This window comes from Coniophora puteana (assembly GCF_000271625.1).
Source record: "Coniophora puteana RWD-64-598 SS2 unplaced genomic scaffold CONPUscaffold_4, whole genome shotgun sequence".
NCBI lineage: Eukaryota > Fungi > Basidiomycota > Agaricomycetes > Boletales > Coniophoraceae > Coniophora > Coniophora puteana.
This window is the reverse complement of record NW_006913056.1, coordinates 2,816,001-2,830,526: the sequence shown is the minus strand read 5'-3', so window position 1 is coordinate 2,830,526 and position 14,526 is coordinate 2,816,001. Positions and strand designations below refer to the sequence as shown.

General features: G+C 49.9%; 3 protein-coding genes across 3 annotated transcripts; 2 read left to right on the top strand and 1 right to left on the bottom strand.

Annotated features, from left to right (window-relative positions):
• Positions 1-818: 818 nt before the first annotated feature.
• Positions 819-3,806, top strand: CONPUDRAFT_164414 (uncharacterized protein; the record flags this gene model as incomplete). Its single annotated transcript, XM_007769032.1, has 6 exons — positions 819-1,737; positions 1,801-2,450; positions 2,506-2,613; positions 2,671-2,805; positions 2,866-3,225; positions 3,284-3,806. 6 exons carry the CDS (start codon positions 819-821, stop codon positions 3,521-3,523), a joined length of 2,412 nt encoding a protein of 803 aa, XP_007767222.1. The 3' UTR covers positions 3,524-3,806.
• Positions 3,807-9,018: 5,212 nt separating this feature from the next.
• On the bottom strand, positions 9,019-9,785 carry CONPUDRAFT_53313 (uncharacterized protein; the record flags this gene model as incomplete). Its single annotated transcript, XM_007768213.1, has 2 exons — positions 9,019-9,240; positions 9,303-9,785. The coding sequence occupies 2 exons, from the start codon at positions 9,783-9,785 to the stop codon at positions 9,019-9,021; spliced, it is 705 nt and encodes a 234-aa protein (XP_007766403.1).
• Positions 9,786-11,466: 1,681 nt separating this feature from the next.
• Positions 11,467-14,147, top strand: CONPUDRAFT_122061 (FAD/NAD(P)-binding domain-containing protein). The gene is made up of 13 exons (XM_007769031.1): positions 11,467-12,006; positions 12,066-12,263; positions 12,321-12,363; positions 12,413-12,437; positions 12,487-12,526; positions 12,593-12,808; positions 12,858-12,954; positions 13,016-13,120; positions 13,182-13,302; positions 13,357-13,463; positions 13,536-13,674; positions 13,740-13,930; positions 13,989-14,147. Exons 1-13 carry the CDS (start codon positions 11,518-11,520, stop codon positions 14,039-14,041), a joined length of 1,824 nt encoding a protein of 607 aa, XP_007767221.1. The 5' UTR covers positions 11,467-11,517; the 3' UTR covers positions 14,042-14,147.
• Positions 14,148-14,526: the final 379 nt, after the last annotated feature.

The following is a 14,526-nucleotide window of genomic DNA, read 5'->3' as shown; positions in this document are numbered from 1 at the left end:
CCTATTTTCTAGGTCGGGCGCGCAAGCTTGGTACAGTGGGCACGGGAAAAAGGTCTGGACAATGCAGCGATAAGCAGATTCCAGCGACAGACATTTTGCACTTTGAAAATGGCAAGATCGACTTACGTTACTAGGGCCATATCCTTGAGACGCCAATGTACAAGGTGCCAGGTTGCATCCATCAACGCAACGTAGGTAGAAAGATAATCGATGACGGCAAGTGGAGGAGGACAGGGGCAAGGAGCCCAGGTGGCAATGCTCGACGCTGCGTGTCAGTCATTACATTACATTATCTCTAACCAAACAGAAGAAAGAAACAAGATTGACCAAAACTGAGCTCGCGCCTCGAGGATAGTCTTGAATATGTGTGCGATGGCTCTTGAATGTGGGCAAGACCCGTGGCCGAAGGGTCTCCGATCCGAAGCTGGGGGCACTGTGATGTCTACAGCAAGTTAGGCTGAGAGAAAAATCACATCGACTCACGAAAGATCTCGAGATCTGCTAGTGGGGTGAGCCCTGGTATAGATATGGGTCAAAGAACCCGGAATTCTCGTCGGGTACGCCCTCGAAATCGCGTTATTGTTGCTTCAGCTCTATCAAGACGCAGCAAGGACCGGTGTCGACGCGTTCAGAAGACAGCTCTCACCAAGTTCTCACGGAGCAATGCTCGGATCATACCCCAAAACGCGCCTCGCACATTTACCTCGGCAGAGGGTCAGACACGCCTTTCGGGTGCTTCACCACTGGGTATGGGTTCCCGCTGGACGCCTTCACTTATATTAGCGATGTTGACGTTGCCAGCTGCTCACTTCTCCACCATGCCGCATGCCAGGCTGCGTCTGGTTACTCACAGCGTTCACCACAATACCTCGTCTCATTCCCTTCCTTCGTCTGAGTATTCCTCTTCTCTGAATCAAGCCCATCCATCGTCCGATGATTCATCATCTAGATCTCTTCCCTCTCCCGACGATAACTCGTCCCAGTTGAGTCCTTGGGCCGACGATATCTCGTCCGAGTCCCTTTCCAGGCCCGAGATCATAACTTCGTCTCCATCCCTCATCCGGCCCGAAGACAATCCTTCTCAGCTCCTTCTCTCACCTGATAATGACTCGTTTCAATCCCTTCCCTCGCCCGACGATACCTCGTCTGAATCCCTTTCTTCGCCCGACAGCGGCTCGTTTCAATCCCTTCCATCGCTTGATGATGACCCGCCTCAATACCCGCCCTCACCCGACAATGATTCGTTCCAATCTCTTCCAGAAGACCCATCATCTCAGTCCCTTCCCTGGCCAGACAGTATATTGACTCAGTATCTCCTTTGGCCTCACAACGCCCCTTCTCAGCCCCTTCCCTCGCCTGACAACAGCTCATTTCAGTCCCTCTCCTCGACCAACAATGTCTCATCTCAATATCTTTCTTCGCCTGATGCTGCTTCATATCTGTCCTACCTCTCTACCAGCGATACCTCTTCTCAATACCTTCCTTTGCCTGGCAATACCTCGTCTCAAAACTTGACCTTGCCCAACTCACCTCGATTGCGTCTGCATGCGGACAGGACACCGCCGGATACGGCTCGATCAGGGCAGAATTCCACAGCTCCTCTAAGATTAGAAACAAGGCACCTGTTCCTCACCAACAGCACCGCTAGAGTTCGAAACAACATGGCGCTTCCTTCTGCGCGGCGTTCCATTCACTCCGATAGCGAGCATTCTGGGGCTTCTACAGCATACACAGAAAGTACGTGTAAATTTTGATATGAGCCCAAGTGTTAGTTTCTTATTAGTCGTACTGCTTTCTCAGAAATGGCGTCATCAAGAACTTTCAATTTCCCCAGCCCGCTCAACTCGCTCGAGTTCTCGCCTAGTGGCGAATACCTCTGTGTTGCGTCTATGAGCGAGGCAAGAATCTGGAAGCTTCATGCTAACCCGTTTGACTGCGTGAGCATCAGAGGCTTTGTTGCTGATGAAGGTCCTCTGTACTCCACTTTTTCGCAAGACGGCCTGCGTATGTGGGTGGCTTCTATGACGGGCACAGTAACCTGCCTCAGCACTCTCCCTGTTGAAAGAGAAACTCTCGTCAAGCAAACAGGATACACCATCTCTGGCATCAAGGCGTCTCCCGACGGGATTTATCTAGCTGTGGGTGTTAAGTCAGCAGTGATACTACTCGACGCGGTTACAGGGACCAAAGCCGCTACTTTGTATGCGGCTGAGATTTCAGACGACATCTGTTCTTTGATGTTTGCCGCGGATGGTGATAGACTGACTGGTGTATCAAGGCGTGGAGTGATGGTGATTTGGGACGTTAAGACCCGCCAGGTTGTTGCCGGCCCATTCACTCAACCCACCTCAACTCTTCATATTGCGTACTCTCAGAATGGTAAATTTGTAGCCTCAGCTGGGCACGATACCGTGGTCACCGTGTGGAGGATCAACAAGGGGGAAGAAGCAGTGAGCCCTACTATGTCCGTATATGATTAATCGCATGGCTTACGTTGAGTACTAGGAGATCACTCTTGCAGCTGCTCGAGAGGCGTGCCGGTACACACTTCCAATCAAATCCCCAACCTCCCCTATCAGATCAGCGAATGTTTCTATCGACTCTTTTCTAGAGGTGTGTCCAGTTCAGAAATGGTGTTGACCAAGTATCTCATTTGTACCAATACGGCAGCGTTCAGCTGTGCCTTGCAAGAGACGCCATATGTCGCAACAGCACACGATCGAAAATGACCTACACCCAGCACGAAAGCGTGAGAGAGGCCCCTCTAGGGACACGAGGAGGTTTAAGGCGCCCAAGAAGATTGCTGTACGTAACTGCCCCCCATTGCCACTGCTACTCGATATTTATACATCTTGGACCGTTTAGAACCGCACCTTCCATGCTGTGACATTCAATGGAAAGCGACTCTCAGCTCCAGTTCAGTCACCGAGAGAAGTCTCCGTGGACGGGGTGGAGCTGTCCGGTGCTTTGCGACTTACACCACCCAAGGTCACGTCTCCAACTGTACCGACCGAGGGCGAGCCCTCAGACGCAGCAACCAGAGACGGGCTGTTAGGCGCTCCAGGAATTGCCAAACTGCCACGTGCGGTAATCAATAATCCACTCTCAAATCTGCAAATCGAAAGCGAAACCTCCGACGCACCACATGAGTATCCCCCGCCCCAGCCTTCGGTTCATCAAAGGTGTCGCACACGGGTGTTTTTGAACACCCGTATCCGCATACAGGTGAGCTATCCTTAGGGTCAAAATGTCCGTGGAATCTAGCACGCTCACGCCAATTAAGGATACAATAATTTTGGCAACTAGTAAATGGGTACGCAAGAGGGTAACCCGAAGAATGCCAGGCATGAACGCCGCAAACACGAGGGGCACCAACTTGGCGATCCCACAACACAGCAGCTCTATGGACTGTGGCCAAGTTGACGGCCCTGTGGATATCCCTGTGGATAGCCCGACTGTGGATTATGAATGGGTTCCAGAGAGGTCTCGTTGGGGGAGAATCCTCGAGCGCGTGTGTCTATAATTGCATCATCACTATCTTAATGATCGGTTCAAGGTTATCTCGTCGTCCATGCATGCTTTTCTTTCAGGGTTTTATGTTACACGGGGATTTTTGGTAGACATACTAGTGTTTTAGCTACTCACGTTTACGAGCGGGCTCTCGCACTGTCTGTCTATACTTACTCACGACACTCTCACAGGGTTTCATTCTCAATGTTATACCTCAGAATCTCTTCATTATATCTTGGGCTTTATCTTGGGCTTTATCTTGGGCTTTATCTACATACTTATTAGCTATGTACCGCAGGTTTTGGTACTCATCCTTGGAGCTGCACGCGGCGGAAGTGTCTTCTTGTACATCTTACTCCCACAATTGGCAACGGTGACTTGTACAGAACGTACTTACTTGGGTATCGCTTGCCCTGTATGTACTCATCTACTTGCTGTACACGTTATGATCCTTCTGGAACCAGAGTTTGTATGCTGCATCTTCGTCGAAATATTCACGGATTTCCTTCGGGCTACCTCCTATTTGTCCACGGCCGGGGCGAGAGTGCCTGTATATGTCGCCGGAAGACTGGCAACCCCATATTCTAAAACACGGAACCTGACCTCCCCCCTCTTCCGCTCTCGTCATGCCACTATATCTTTCTTTGCATTTTAGACTGAATTCAGGATCCGTTCATCCATATTCAAAACTTCATCTCCCTGTCCTTACGGTATCATGTACGACCAAGAAACCGACCAAGGATTGCTCGCCCACAAATCCCACCATTCTTCTTGTATATTCCGGTAATTAGTTGTCGGGCGATGCAGCTTATCAATATGCAAGGGATGCTGTCATACAGCGTGCAGCGAGTCCAAGCGGGTACAATAGATGCTGACATCTTATACGGCATCACCAACGAATTCCACCCAACGCCCCCGTCACTTCATCGTGGCTGTTGCTCGGGATTAATGTTGGCGTACCGACTACATTGTCATGTATAAGATTTCCCGAAAGTTCCCTTCATGCAAAATACATGTTTCTGTGTATCCACTGAGCACGGTAGATTGCGCTCCTCTACTGAGGCGACTCGACAGAGAAACTAACTATGGTAGCTACCGTCGCTAGCGTTAGGAAGAGGATAATTCCCACTAGCATCCGAGTTGTGGCACTCGTACCAAACAGAGTAATAGCGCAGACCCCCAGGAGGAAAAATATGACACTGTTTTCATCCTTGAGTCTCCTAGCCCGTCTATCGCAAGGCAAGTATGTGATGAACTCACCTCCACACCAATAGACCAAATGGAACACTGTACAGAACCGCGACTACATCCACACCAAGAACTGAACCCGCCATGTTCTCGAGAAATGCTTTCTGTGAGTGCCGGATCATGGAATGGAACAGGGATAACATTGTCAGGCGTCGGAAGCCACTAAAGTGGAGGTACAGGACTTACTGCTTCCTCAGCCTTCTCCTGTCCCTTAATACGGTTCTGTCTAATCATTAACAAGCTCAATATCATGGATCCCAAGCTAGTGACTGTGGACCCGAAACTAAAAATCTGAGCCCACGATTGGCCGTTAGGGTCACTCTGAGAGGTTACATTTGGGAGCGCCAGGAAGGCGATGTTAGCGGTCAGGATGATTGTTGACTGTTGTGACCGTCAGAGACAAGTGAAATGTGCGAGTACACCTGGACGGCGTACGTATAAAGTGTAGTCTTGCCACTCGCGATTGAGTGTGATGATAAAATGCCTCCATGGAATCTGGTTGACAAGGCCATCCACTAGAACATCTCGCAAGCTCTTCATATGAATGCTAGGCGCATAAAATAGTAAGATGTTTGCAATTAGAAGTAGACGAGAACGTCGCGGAGCCCGTCGATCATAGATTGACTCGTTTACTCGCAGCCGAGCACCTTTCTGTCCGTGAAAGTTGACGAATTTGTTTCTTGCTATTAAACGTTCGCGCCGTGCAAAGGTGAGCAAAAAAACCACAAATAAACGTGAGCTATATGTTATACTGACCAAATAGTCTGAAATATTGCGCTTGGTTGTCCTTCACCATAAGCTTGTTCACAATAACTCGAGGCTGAAGATACGTACATATGATGCACATTGTGTAGGGGCATTGTAGCGCATCTGCTTGATCTTCAAAGCAAATACGCTCTAGTACCTCACAAATATTGTTGAGTTCTTCAAGAGAAAATGGAGAAAGTGGCGTTCTTGAGGTGAGGATTTCTGAAGCGTTGATGACTTAATATCTGGCTTTTGTGAACTGATACTGTGGCCAAACCTGTAATTGCGTGGAGGGAGATCCCTTTTAGCTCATTAACGAGTTGGCGTTGCACAGCCCTCGCGTGCGGAAAGAGCTCGCAATGAGTCCTGAAAAGTAGTTGAGTGTTTTTACGAACTGTCTAGGATAAATTTAGCGAGAGAACATAGCCAGAAATATTATATTGCTCACACATATTTAAGTAGAATCACCAATATTCGGCCTCTAACGCGTACTCTGACGGATATAAGACGTTAATGACACATGATCAGAAAGCGTGCTTTAAGGGTGTTGTACGGACTGATGTGTCCAGTGGACTTAACTCCCTTCAAGTCGTTCTCCAGCTCATGATCATCGAGCCAAAAAAGGATGCGGTTTTGAGGATAAACATAGTAGTAACCGTACTCGTGAGTACTTTCCGAAATCTTCTCGATAACGAGCTCCACATCGTCTTCGAGTCTTTGCATTTCTCTATGGCGCCTTTGTCCCAGTGCAGTAACATGGAAGCTCACATGCTGCCTGACTTCAGTGTCAAACAGATATGCGTCTGTATACACCGTCTAAAGAGGCTGAGCGTTACCTATAAAGCTCGTCATTTGGTAGACAACTCCGCACCAGATTAGCAGTGCTTTTAGCGTAGAAGTATAATGCTCCTCCCGGATGTATCCGCTCCTCCCACACAATACCGGAGTTTCCGCGGTCTAGACATTGACGAAGCTCCTTGCTGTGTGATGTTGGTCAATGCGATGATGGTCACTGACGTTTTTACTTATCAATCTCCGTCGTTCTTGCAGGTATAGGCAGGCTTTCGTTAGGATGTCTGTTGACGGTTCTACAGATCAAATCAGCCGAATTGGAATCATGAACTTCCATAGCTATAGAACTCCACTTACACTCGAACGTTGCGTGCGTGCCTTAGAACATTACTCGCCACAATAGGAATAGGACGCTCAGCAAAACGAGGAGGGGAGCGAAAAGGGCCAATTTCGGATTGCAGCTCGGATGCCGCCATAAGGATCGATGCTCCTATGGCTGGAGAAAATTGAGAGGATAGGTGGCCTAAATTTCAGCAGTAGCTGGGGACGACTAGTAACACAATTGGAGTGAGGAATAGTATGCTTGATGTGGTACCGGTGGGAACGCGGCGACACGATATATTACATGCAGCCTTCCGCGACCTTTATGTACCATTCTGGCGGAACTTGATATGAGTAACTTGCTGTAATGCGCGGGCTTATCAAACGCTTCACATTAGTAACTTGCTGTATAATACGTGCTGCATCTTTCCATAGCATGAATCGAAGTGGACGCGGTACTGCCTTGAAGCTTGTCTCACCAATAGCATTCCTCTGACCTGGTTCTTGTCTGCCGCATAATTCACTAATATCTGCGGACTTTACACCCTGCTTGACATTACATCGCCACGTCCATGATAGATATAGTGGGCGTCAGTATCTTTGGAGCCGAGGCGTCGGATGCATGAGGGACAAACACAAGCCGAACACGGCCGACCAGTGATTGGAGTTTCGGTGGCTTGCCAATGGTTTTACATGGAGCCGCCAATGGCCGCCATTTGGCGCGCCATTGGCGCGCCATCGGTTTGCAACCAGGCACCACCAAATTAGTCATCATAAAATGCGTTCTGATTGGTTACCTACATCACTACATTACATTGCCGAGGCCAACATGTCGTCAATCCTGTCATCATCGATGTGTTTCTCCTGCTCAACAGCCAAATCATAAAATTCCTCCTCCTCCTCGAGTCCCTTCTCCCCAGCCTTAGTCAGTAAATCCATCCAACCCCTGTTGTCGAAGTCGAAAAGGGCCACAAGCTCAATGCGGCTGTGCATCTGTGTAGATTCAGTGGAAATAGGGGCATTGTCTTCATCTTCCTGAAGTTGCACCTCAAATGCCCTCCTGATTGACTCGAGCGTATTCTCCAGGTCCTCTGCTGGCTCTGAAGACGAATCCTGGGTGTCATCGGACTGTGCAGGTAGTGATTCGTGAACAGTGTCGTCAATGACTTTGCGCTTGCGCCGAAGGCGTTCAGTGCTTTTGCCTGTAGCCAGATACTCATCGCGCAGGTGGAGTCGGAGCTCTGCAAAATTGAGCATATTAGTAAGCCCAAGCCTCGAGCGCAGTTTGGTCAAAATAAGACCAAAGATGCTGAATAAACGCTCGCAGGATGCCGAGTTTGCACAGATTGCAAACAAGCGCATGGCTAGCTGTAACAAAGGAGATACAGGGAGTCCTGGATGCATAAAGCCTCGGAGAATTTTGAGTGGGTCTGGGCGAGTCCCCTATTATATAATTAGAAGATTAATCAAATATTTGAATAAATACATACCTTTGCCAAAGCATCAGCCTGAGCATGGGCAGCTGATCGTGCTAAACCGGCATAAACACCAGTACCAAACAAGTAGTTGTCGAGCTCGTCATAGAGGCTAGCAGGAGCTGTTGAACCAAAGAAGCGCTCATAGAGTAGGCACATAAGCTCGAAGATATTGGCAGGGAGGAATGATGGAGATTTAGCAAAGGGTGTCAGCTTATAGATGGGGTTGAGAATGACAGCAGCGATAAAAACCTGCTGGTCACATTTTGCCCAGCGTCTCTCCAGGCTCTCGATGACCGAGCCCAAAAGACTAGACTGCTCACCATCACCGATTGCCTGGAAGAGCATGTCGGTATACTTGAAGTGAAGATAGCCAAAAACGAGAAGAATTTCATCAAGGCGGGTATGAGTAGTCTGCGAGAAGTTGGCAGCATACGCAAGGGGTTCCATCTGCATTTTCATTCTAGAAAAAAATGAGCAAGTTAATTGAACTTGAATAAATGACTCACGCCTCTAAGACCTCCCACAGTTTGTTATCCTTAATCAGGTTCACCATCTCCTGAGCTTTTGCCTTCGCAGCACCCTGTGTCGGCATCCACCCTGAAGATTGTTCTGCGAGCTGAAACAAGGGAGACCTGAGTCTGAGAAGCCGACGAAAAGCAAGATAGTGAGCAGTCCAACGAGTGAGAACAGCTCTGATAACAGACAAAATCCTCTCCGGAGCTGCACGCGTCTGGTTAAGTTGCTCCTGAATACGCTGGAGGAGAGCCATGACCTGAGAGTGGTTCCGGAGCCAAGTGATCAGCTCAGTCGCTTTCTTGGTATAAGAAAGATATGTTGGTGCATTGTTGGCCTTGAGATAATCTCCGACAACAAGGTTTATCTGCAAAAACACAGATTAGAGGATATATCATGTAATAATAAATCATACCTGATGAGCATAACAGTCGGGTGTTACCAGCGAAGGAAACTGCTCTAGCAACTGTTTCCTTGCAGCTCTCGACTCCCCCGAAGCGTCAGATGTGACGGCAACAACTGTTGCCTGCCACTCTGCCTTCACCTTACCTATAACATCGATAATGAGATTTTTGAGGTGTGCAGCAGTGCGACGGTCAGATGACACATCCTTCACCGCAACAGTGTGAACCTGAATAAGGATAAAATAAGGATAACATAAGAATAATGGACCAAAAGAAAATTAAAACTCACATCACGGTTTGGCGAGGTTGTCATCATAAACGCAACAAGATGACGGGAGTTAATACCAGTCCAGCCATCAGTCTGTAGAGTTACCAGCTCGCCCGCAGACCTTTGCATAGCAGTCTGCCTGTAACCATCAAGGAGGCGGGGGATATACGTGTGGGTGAGACAGTAGCTCGAAATCGGAGTGGCTGTAGGAAAGTATTGCTCGAAAAAGGCCTGCACCGCCGGATTTTCCACCCAGCTTTGCGGGAATCCACACGAAGCAGTGATACAAGCAAGGTGACTTCCAAGCACGTCCTGATCAATAGAAGACCAAGGAGCAAGAGCGGGGGAGCTGGCAGAGCGTGAAAGGACTCGCTGCCGCTTAGACGGCGGGATAACGACGGATATTGCTGAAGGAGTAGCAGAGCGTGGGGCGGGTGAAGGCGCAACACTCGAGTGGGGGCTGGGGCTGGCAGACGAAGAAGGAAGTGATTGAAGGGGAAGCATGGACATGGGAGATGGTGTAGCATGAAGTAGATTGCCCGGAAGCATAACAGAATGTGGTGTGGGCATAGCAAAGGATGGGGATGTGGAGGATTCCGAGGGAAAATAAATATTGCTTGCCTCTACCTCGGTGGCCACGTGCTTTCCCCTTGCCTGCACCTCAGCTGCGTCCCTGCGGATGCTGGGTGGCTGGAGTGTACACGCCTTAAAGTACTTTAATCATGAATATCGATAGATTATGGTACACATACCTTAAGATGATTTAGCCAGTTTTCTGTACGCCCTTGTATCCATGGCCGTGCCGTTCCCAGTGTAAGCAAACTAGTGGGCTGCCTCGGCTCCCAAGCCCAGACTGCATAAATCATGATAAACAGGAATACAGTTACAATAATCTGGGTCACGTACCAGCATCTGTAATAACATCAGAAGAATGAGGAACACGCCCTGCCTTGGAATCTGCCTCTTGTTCCTTCTTGATGCGGTCTTGAAGGCACATATTGCAGACAGATTTCACTCTCTGGCTCCTCGGCTGAGTGCCTGGGTTGGCTACACCACCCTGAGTCTTGTTTTCCGTGAAAAGGGATCGATACCAAGCACCACCAGAGCCTGAGGACATAATGAAGTTTGATACAGTGAGAGGGAAAGACGAGGGAAAGAATGGGTCCAGGGGTCAGAAAGGCGACACAGGAACTTTAGATATATTAAACTCGACCCTCTGTCCCCTCCTCGAAGCTTGTTTGCGGCCCCAGCAGCCTTTACATAGCTCAGATAACAAGAATAACACTAGCCCCTGACCAGGCAGGACTGGTTCTCGCCGCGCCGCCGCGTCTCACGCTACCTGCCATAACGGGCAATGGCGGCACTGCCACAACCCACGCCAATTGGCGTGCCATTGGCGTGCCAGTGGCTAGCCACCGAAATGGCGTGCCAATCGGACTTGGCGCGCCATTCTTTTCTTACACTGCTATAGTTAGATGGTCACAGCTCTTTGGGTATGTCATCATGCATTTCTCGAGCTCGATCAGCTACATGCTTACACGCAGAAACGTGCAGCATATACTACTGATTGGCGCCTCAGGTGCCGGTGACGATGGAGGAAGCTTAAGCTCGTCGACGCGCTATGCTGCAGTCGATTTTCCAGTTCGCGGTATTATAAGGAATGACCACCTTCCGCAATCTATAAAGGTCTACCTATATGAGAGACTAAGTATACGAGCCTGTGTGTTGACATCGACGTCAATCCTGACGTGCTATGGTGGACTTGATTATCCGCTTATCTTTCTTTTCGTGACCAAGACCACAAATTTGGTTCCCATGCATCATGAACAAACATATGTCTGTCCAACTATTCGACATGGTGACCCCAGACCGTAAAAGCGAAGCCTTAATCACCGCGCAGATCATACTGTCCCCGACTCGTGATCGCCCCTACTGTCATCGGAAAGAATGTGAAGTGAAACGTGCATCATGCTGTGCTCATAACTTGGGCGGGTATGTCGGTGGTATCGCTGCAAGTCTCGGTATGTTACCTCGCTGAATAATGCATGTCGCGGCCACTAGGCTTCGCGAAGGGGAAGAGAGTGGAGACACGGTGTCCGGAGATCGCATGTCTACTTTTGACAGGAGTTCAGGTGATCTGTGATAAAAACTCGCAGCCGTATTCTTCCTTCCCCTCACTCTACATCTCCTACAGAGTCGAGTACTGAGCTCGTCATTGTCAGAGCCCAAGACCGTCATGACAGACCTCGCGACACACCAGCTTCCCACGCTCGACCGCCTCGGCGTCTCCGATCCAGGCGATGGCGTCTCTGCTTCGTCCATCGCGCAAGCATGGCTCAACCAATTCACCACCGCACTCGCCTCATCCAGCCCCTCTGATGCCGTCGCAAACCTTTTCATCGAGGATGGATTCTGGAAGGACGTCCTCGCGCTTACATGGGACTTTCGCACCTTTGGCGGGCACGCGAGCATCAAGCGCCTGCTCGATGCGCGGCTCGCCCCTGTTGGCGGCCTCAACAACGTGAAGCTGATCGAGGATGACCTGCGGAAGCCGGAGGTGCAGCGCATGTTCCCGGACCTCGTTCTTCTCAGGCTGCTGTTCACCTTTGAGACAAACGTGGGCAAAGGAACGGCAATTGTGAACCTCGTGCCGACGAAGGGAGGAGAGTGGAAGGCATACATGCTTTTAACGCATTTGGATGGATTGAAGGACTACCCGGAGCAGGCGCGTTTCAGAATATTGGGCTGGTATCTTCATTGCGGGCTGATATTCGGGATGACCAGGTCGGTGAGTTGCGTAACCAAAAGGCAGCACACGGCACCTGGGAAGCAAAGCGCGCGGCCGAGAGCGAATTCAAGAACAATGACCCAACCATAGTCATCGTTGGCGCGGGTCATACTGGGCTAGAGATCGCGGCACGCTTGAAATATCTGGGTGTCCGCGCGCTGGTGATAGAGAAGAATGGACGTGTTGGGGATTCGGTGAGTTGTCCGCATAACCCTAATGCTGTCGCATGCGGAATTCAATCTTCGCTTCAGTGGAGGAACAGATACAAAGCACTCTGCTTGCATGATACCGTCTGTAAGTCCTAAGCTCTTCAACGGAGGTTCTGGTCTCATTCATTCTCCAGGGTATAACACCATGCCATACTTACCGTGAGTCTCATCCTCATTATGGTCCAAACAGTGTGCTAATGTTTTGCAGATTCCCTGCTACCTGGCCTGTATTCAGCCCCGCAGGCAAGGTACGTCGTTCCGCGCCCGTTACCAACGCCTTTATCCTCAGTAACATCACAACGTTGTACATCTAGCTCGCCGACTGGCTCGAGGACTACGCCGACATGCTTGAGCTGCCCGTTTGGACGTCGTCCCTGATCAACAGCACAGCCTGGGACGACTCCAAGAAGACGTGGACCATTGAGGTCACGAGGGGTAGCGAGTCTGAAAAGCGCGTGCTGAACGCGAAGCATCTCGTGTTCGCGACGGGCTTTTCAGGCAAGCCCAAGCTTCCGAGCGTCCCGGGCCAGGTATGCAATAAACGTGTGGAGCTCAACGTGGACTCTCATACATGCGTAGGACAAGTTCAAAGGCGAGATTACTCATTCAACCAACTTCACTTCTGCTGCAAACTACGTCGGCAAGAAGGCTGTCGTCGTTGGTGCATGCAACTCGGGTGCGTGGTTTACTTGCACGATGGCCTTTGTGATTGGAGCTTAAATGAGATCGACATTCAGGACACGACGTCGCCCAGGATTTCCTTAATCACAGTGTGAACGTCACAATGTATCAGCGCTCTTCGACGCTTGTCGTCAGCAGCAACGTGGTCCGCATGGTTCTTGGTATGCAATATGCGTTCTATCACCAGCGCCTGCCTTGTATCATGCTAATTCACGCTTTCAGCATCGTACAAGGAGGGCTATCCCGTAGAGCTCGCAGACGTACTTGGTGAAGCGTTCCCTTACCCGCCGCTTGTAAGGCTCCAGCAACGCGTGACACCTTATCTCATGAACAACGTCGACAAGTACGTCGACACTCTTTATGGGACGAGGAAAGCACAGCTGATGATTGTTATCAGGGAGCTTATTGAGGGTCTGAACAAGGTCGGCTTCAAGACGAACATGGGTCCGATGGATGCAGGATTGTTCCCACTCCTATTCGAGCGTGCGGGTGGCTATTATCTCGGTACGATTCCCTCGTGCACTTTTTTGAATACTCTCCCTAAATTCGTGAACGCTGGCGTCGTTTTGGTTATAGACACGGGCACGAGCAAGCACATCATCAGCGGTGAGATCAAGCTCAAGAATGGGAGCGAGATCGCGGGTTACACTGAGAAGGGGCTCAAGCTGGAGGACGGGACAGAGCTCGAGGCTGACATTATCGTCTATGGGACCGGGTATGCCTCACCCTCTCCTTGTTACAGCTGATGAACCTGATAAATGATCGGGGCGAATTGTATAGGTACGGTGACCCGCGCGACGTGATGCACGACATCTGCCCTCCAGAGGTCGCATCGAAGGTGCATAAAGTGTGGGGCTTGGATAACGAGGGAAATTTGAGTGGCATCTGGCGCCCGTGCGGGCAGGAGAACATGTGGTTCGGGGTGGGTAATTTGGCGCTGTCGAGGTTCCATAGTCTGCATCTCGCTCTCCGTAAGTATCTTTCTTGTTATGATTCTGAGATGTTAGCTGATCTGGGGGCCGTGAACAGAAATCAAGGCGATTGAGGAGGGACTTGTGAAGTGGGATGAAGTGAAGCTTTGACTCGGAACAAACGTTTCGTCATTAACTAAAAATTGTACAGTATGATAAAGCTGTGACTTTTTGATGTAAAATAATCGGTAAAATCGGAGGCGTTTTCTGACCCAGCTCTACTTCTTTAACGTTCTGAAACAAGCACGCGTCAATGTGTCCTTTCGTTGTTATATTTAGAGTGGGGCGGGTTTGTCCGAAAGGTACATGTGTCGGGTAGCTGCGATGAGATGGGTGTTAGTATGGACCGTTTCGAATAATCTGAGGATATGACAGAACTCGCTCAGAAATGAGAGACTCAACCTTGGCAGTGCTCTCGCTACTTGGCTGTAGTAACCGCCGCTTTTTGTCACTCTGGTTGCGATGTTTCCAAGGCGCGAAGAGTCCGAAGAACAAGACGCGACAAAGCTCACCGCACGCCGTTGCATGTAGTGGTTTTGCCAGGAACCGACTTCCATTCGTGAGAAATTGCGAGACGTGCCATGCGAACGGACATG

Bases quoted from the DNA above. Each gene is read 5' to 3' on its own strand.
- CONPUDRAFT_122061 (XM_007769031.1), top strand. From the start codon at position 11,518: ATGACAGACCTCGCGACACACCAGCTTCCCACGCTCGACCGCCTCGGC. The intron at 12,007-12,065 runs GCGCGTTTCAGA...CGGGATGACCAG, and splicing joins TGAAGGACTACCCGGAGCAG to GTCGGTGAGTTGCGTAACCA. The intron at 13,121-13,181 runs GTATGCAATATG...TCACGCTTTCAG, and splicing joins CGTGGTCCGCATGGTTCTTG to CATCGTACAAGGAGGGCTAT.